Here is a 5,796-nt window from a genome sequence, read left to right as displayed (position 1 = left end):
TGGCATACAAACACACATTTAAAAGGTGTCGGATTCTGTCCTACCCTGCTAGTTAGTAGCTTCTGGCCATAGCTCAGTGACAAGCCACATGCTCTACATGCAAAAGGTCCCAGGAAAAGACTTGTGCCTGAAACCCTGGAGAAATCTATGACAAACCTCTCTCACAATGTGAACCTAAGTATGTTTTTAAAGAAGTTCCATTGGTCTAGTGGGACTTATTCCTAAGTAAGCATGCACAGAATGAGAATTGTAGTCTTTGGGGGTGGAAGTTCCCCTGAGCAAATCCCCTTGAAATGAACCGGAGATACACACGTGTGGACAGATCCCATTCACTTCAGCAGGGCTCAGGCGAAAAATCTACCAGTGGCCCTTAAGCTAGAATCAATGCACCAAATTCAATGGGACTGACATCGCAATACAATATATGTCTAGTCCGAGGTAACTTACCTATAACAATTTACTATCCTAGATACGGCTGCAATCCTATATCCATTGAATTCAGTGGGACGTATCTCAGGTATAGGTTTGCAGCCTTAGTCTAGTCTAGTAAATGGTTTTAGGATTGCAGTCCTTGCAATGCTTACTTGCAAGTAACCCCCCTGCACGCACGTGATGTGTGACTGTAATCCTAGTACAATATGGCCAAGGTTGGGCTGCTGTTCTTAAAACTTCATAGAACAGCCTGATCCTGAACAAATTACGTTAGTACCCCTGAAAACACCATGTGTTACTTCCAAGTAACTTTAATATGTGCACCGCCTAGAGACAGATCTACCTTTAAAGGTGGCTTATAAATAATTTTATGTAGATAGGTGCCATTGGGAAGATTACATTATCCTTATGGTGGGATATTTAAGTAAAAACTTTGATGACTTAAGATCCATATATTAGTTTTGTGTGATTCTATCTGGAAGAAAGCATCAGTAAGAGGTAAGGTAAGGGGACCAAAGAAGACCAAGCAATCTCTATGTAAGAAAAGGCAACCCCATTGGCCTATTGGGGGTAGGCGGAATCCCAAAACCACAGCAGGGCAATTCCTGTATTAGGGTATCAGGACCAACTAAGAGTGCAATCCTATGCATATTTTGACAAACACGTCCCACAATTCCCAGCAGTCCCCGGCCAGCCATGCTGGGGACTCCTGGGAGTTGTAGGACTTTTTTCTGCCTAACCATGCATAGGATTGTGCCCCAAGTGTCACAAAATAGTGAGCAAGTTTTTGAGTTCTTCAGAACTCTTCACCAGGCAGCATGCTAAAGGGGAGGATAGAAAAGAAGTGGGAGTGGTTATTCACTCCCCAATTTGCAGTTACAATACAGAAATCAGAGGAGCAACAGGCTCAATTTTGGCGATGTGGGAACACAAATCTTTTCTGGTATTCACAGCCCTCGCCCCACTCTGCGTTTCAAAGAAAATGGAGGGTGTGCCTTGCGGCAGGACCAGAACGTAATGTAATTAATTCTCTACAGCAGCCTCCCCACAACCTGACTCTTTCCAGATGTGTTGACTACAACCCCCATCATCACATGCTGGCTGATGGTGATGGGAGTTGTAGTCCAACACATCTGGAGGGAGCCAGGTTGAGGAAGGCTGATCTACAGTCATGTGATATTCCTGCCAACTGTGGGTAACACTTCGCACATCTGACGAAGCAGACGCTAGTCATGGAAGCTTATACTGAAATAGAAGCACAACACTATGTGCTTTTATTACAGTAAGTCCCACTATGTTCAATGGACCTTACTCCTAGGTAAGTGCAATCCTATACACACCATTAGCCGAGAGTAAGTCCCATTGATTTCAGTAGGGCTAACTTTTGTGTAACACACAGATTGCATTGTCAATGTGTTAAGTCTTGAAAATGCAGCAACAAAACGTCTTGTTTTGTTGCTTGAATTCTCTGATTCCGCGTGGAGAAAAGGCAGAAGAAATGGATTATGCAGGCAGACCCAGTGAACAACAGACAGGAACTTAGGAAGTTTATTTGTTTGACACAATGAGAAAAATGAAAATCGCGGCTTTTTGTTTCCTCTGGGTTTTGTGTCTGTGGTCTTTAAAGCATGTGTGTGCATTTTAAAATCATCTTGATCTTAGAAACCCTAAGGGATTGGGGAATAACTGGCACAGCTCTGTGCTTGACCTTTTTTGCTTAAGAAATGTTTACATTCAATCACCAAAGCATCCTGTTTCGTGCCATATTTTCTGCAGTCATTTCTGATGTGTATGCATACGTACCAAAGATGCAATTCACAAGGGGATTATGCCCTCTAATGTTTTTAGGAGCAAAATGACAAGACCCATGAATTTCAACCAAATTTACTAAGTGGCAAACTCCTCTGAAACAACCTGCTTGCTGGTTTCCATGAAATTTGTTTCCATGGGATGCGGGTAATTTATTGGGAAGTTCTCTTGCTCCATTCCTTTCATTTGCAAGCAAACTCCTGGAAGGTTTGTGCAGAAGAGCTTTCTGGTGGAGTTTGCAAGCCTGCCTTCCTAACTCCAAAACCACTTTGGTGTACGATCCCAAAACATCCTTTCTCCAGTCAAGTATCCTCTTGAAATCCAGGTGCCTTGCTTGCAATTGTATGTGCTTAGGGTTATTTATAACCTGGATTCTCAAGAGGAGTTCCTAGGGGTAGGAGTAGTCAGAGTCACCAGAAATAATTAGAAATAGAAGTCCACAAATTACAACAAAGAAACTTCATCTTTCTAGTTATGGGTTCTGGCAGCAATCCTATGAACACTTACTTGGACTAAGTCCCATTGAAGAAAGTGGGTTGTGCTCCCGAGAAAATATGCTTAGGATCGGGCTGCACGCCTTGGGTTGGAAAATGGAATCCTGCCATACCTCTTTACCTGGTGCAGGCGCTGAAAGGAATCCTGTTTTGTCGTCCGTCCCCCCCCCCCCCCAATACAAAATGCCAGCATTGGGTTTTGGCACGCCTTTCTCCTGACATCTCGTTCGCTCTGCGTAGAAGGGAGTGTATAGTGGTGGGTGGGCAGTAGCTGCGACATTCAGGGGGTTGCACCAGGGTGGCGCCAGGCTTCGTTTATATAAAGCACGTTGCCTACCCAACACCTGATCCCCGAGGGAGCTGCCCTGTCTCATGCGCCTCTCTCTTCCCGCCGGGGCTTTCCTCGTGCATCAGTCTGGCCACTTCCTTTTTCTCGGGCATGTGCACCATGACAGCCGACTCTCTCCACTCGCCTAGCCAGGGGGCGAACCCAGGCTCCCCCAATTTCCACAGGGCCTCCCCGTCGGGCTGCAAGGTGGAGCCGCTGTTCATCAAAGCAGAGCCCAGGGGGAGCCCGGCGGAGAGAGGAGGGGAGCAGCCTGCGGAGGACCAGCCGCCTTGCCCCGGCGCAGGCGGCGGCGGCGGCCGTCGGAGGAAGCGTCCGGTGCAACGCGGTAAGCCGCCGTATTCGTACATCGCGCTGATCGCCATGGCCATCGCCAACGCGCCCGAGCGCCGGCTGACGCTGGGCGGCATCTACAAGTTCATCACGGAGCGCTTCCCCTTCTACCGAGAGAACCCGAAGAAGTGGCAGAACTCCATCCGCCACAACCTGACGCTCAACGACTGCTTCGTCAAGATCCCCCGCGAGCCGGGCCACCCGGGCAAGGGCAACTACTGGACCCTGGATCCGGCCGCCGAGGACATGTTCGACAACGGCAGCTTCCTGCGCCGCAGGAAGCGCTTCAAGCGCACCGACTTCACCACTTACCCAGGCTATGTGCACAGTGCCAGCGCCTTTACGCCGAACCCGGGCCCTTGCAGCGGTTCCGGAGGCGTCGGTTACTCGGGCAGCAGCGGCCCCATCTATTCGCCCGGCGGCGCTGCTTACAGCGCGCAGCTGGCCGGCCTCCCCCAGTACCCGGGGGCGCCCCCTGCGCTGCCGCCGCGCATGTTCAGCATCGACAGCCTCATTAGCTCCCAGCAGCCACAGCAACAAGCTGCGGCTCTGCAGGCCTCCCCCGTGGCGGCAGAACCGGGACATCACGGCTTGGGCCTGAACGGCAACGGCGAACTGGGCAGCTGCCCCGTGGGCAACCCGGAGACCTGTTTTCAGACGCAGCAAGTTAGCCCGGGCTTGCTGGGCCGACAGCCCCCGGCCATGGCCTACCCGTACTCGGGCTCCCCACCAGGCCACCTAACGGTGCCCCAAAGCGCCTATCCCCCGCCCAGTGCTCAGCTCTACGGCGCCCCCAGCAGGTTGGCCCCGCAACCTGGGCGTCCTGCCTCTTCCTGCGCCGACCACGCCGAGCAACTGCTAGGGCTAGCGGCCTCCCAACTCAACGGCCTGGGGCAGTTTGGAGGTTCCGCCAATCACTCCTACATGAGGCAGCCCAATTTCCCCTCAGGCTTCGAAAGATACCTGTGAAGGGAAGGAAGAAGTGTGTCTTGATGGCAGTGGCCAAAGCCAAACGTACAATATACATTTCCTGGAACCCTTTTTTTTATAGTCAAGTGGGAAGGGAAACCCACGCTTAGTACTTGAATGTAGCTTTTTGGGGGTCATAGGATCCTGGACATGCAAATTAGGTAAATTTACAAAGGTAAATGCTCTGAGCCTTTAGCTACTGCATCTGAGAGGCACAGAGCTCCTCATGAATAAACAGGCAGGAAAACCCTACCTGTGGTGTACTGGAGAATGTGCCACAACATAAATATTGGGCCTAATGCCTTGGAGGTCAGAGTCCTGTAGTTTGGCTGGTCACACACACAGTGGGAGATACACAACAGGTTTTAAAAAATTCATGTGTTGAATTGGCCCAAGGAGTTGTTTAAAAACTGTGGGCATATATTATTCTGAGGGTTGTTGAAGGTGATTATACCATTTCCAGGACAGGAAACAGAACAACGTTTTGCAATGGCAGCCAGTTCATGAGGGACGAACCAGGCCCTGCTTTAGGTGGCAAATTTGAGGTGTAGTTTAGGGATTTTGGAGAAACCTCACCACCTGTGAATTTACAATAGTCTCTTGCAGCCAGGATGGGGAGGAAGTGTTGGAAGAGAAGCAAACTAACCAGGATATGGTCAGTTTAGCCTCTTCAACTAAGGCTAACTATTCATGGGTTCTGCCGAAGGATGTGCTGGGATGGAAGTGGTATTCCCCCCAAAAGTACTATTCTGAGTAGGATTTTAGCTTAAAGAGCTTGCCTTCCTGTGGACCTTGTTCTGATATTCCCAGTCCTCTATGTAGACGACTGTGCAGGAAAATCTGCTTGGATATTGTGTAGCTTTGGCTATTGGGCGGTATAGAAATTAGATAGATAGATAGATAGCTAGCTAGCTAGCTAGCTAGCTAGCTTGCAGGGATCAGGAGTGCTGCTTTAGGAAAATCCCCGTGTCAGCACACCCAATTTGTAACTAAAACTGTCAAACTGAGTATGTCAGGTGTGTGGATACTCCTGGGCAATCTTAAGACAGTTTGTTGGTTTGCCCACTGCAAGCTGACTGTGATGAATGAAAACACTAAAAAAGATACGCAGGCACCCAACTCCCTTTAAAAGCCATTACTTCTAATAGTGCATGACTGGCTCCGTGATAAGTGCCTAGATCAGACTTCCCCAACCTGGCACTCTCCAGATATTTTGGACTACAACTTCTGTCAGTCACAGCCAGCAGGGTCTGTGGTCAAGGATGATGGGAGCTGTAGTCCAAAACATCTGGAGAGCACCAGGTGGGGGGAGGCTGATCTTGATCAAAAAGTAAATGAAGCTTACTTTTCAAAAATACATATTAATTACATTTTTGTCTTAATCCCACTTTTCCTCCAAGGAGTTCAGGCATC

At 49.1% G+C, this 5,796-nt stretch overlaps 1 protein-coding gene across 1 annotated transcript; it reads left to right on the top strand.

The window, feature by feature from the left end:
* Nucleotides 1-1,972: 1,972 nt before the first annotated feature.
* On the top strand, nt 1,973-4,383 carry FOXE3 (forkhead box E3). The gene has a single exon (XM_084848274.1). The coding sequence runs from the start codon at nt 3,175-3,177 to the stop codon at nt 4,381-4,383; it is 1,209 nt and encodes a 402-aa protein (XP_084704400.1). The 5' UTR covers nt 1,973-3,174.
* Nucleotides 4,384-5,796: the final 1,413 nt, after the last annotated feature.

This window comes from Heloderma suspectum, chromosome 4 (assembly GCF_057233095.1).
Source record: "Heloderma suspectum isolate Gila_16-S chromosome 4, 16-S_ref, whole genome shotgun sequence".
NCBI lineage: Eukaryota > Metazoa > Chordata > Lepidosauria > Squamata > Helodermatidae > Heloderma > Heloderma suspectum.
The sequence above is the reverse complement of the archived record's forward strand: the minus strand, read 5'-3'. Positions and strand labels throughout refer to the sequence as shown.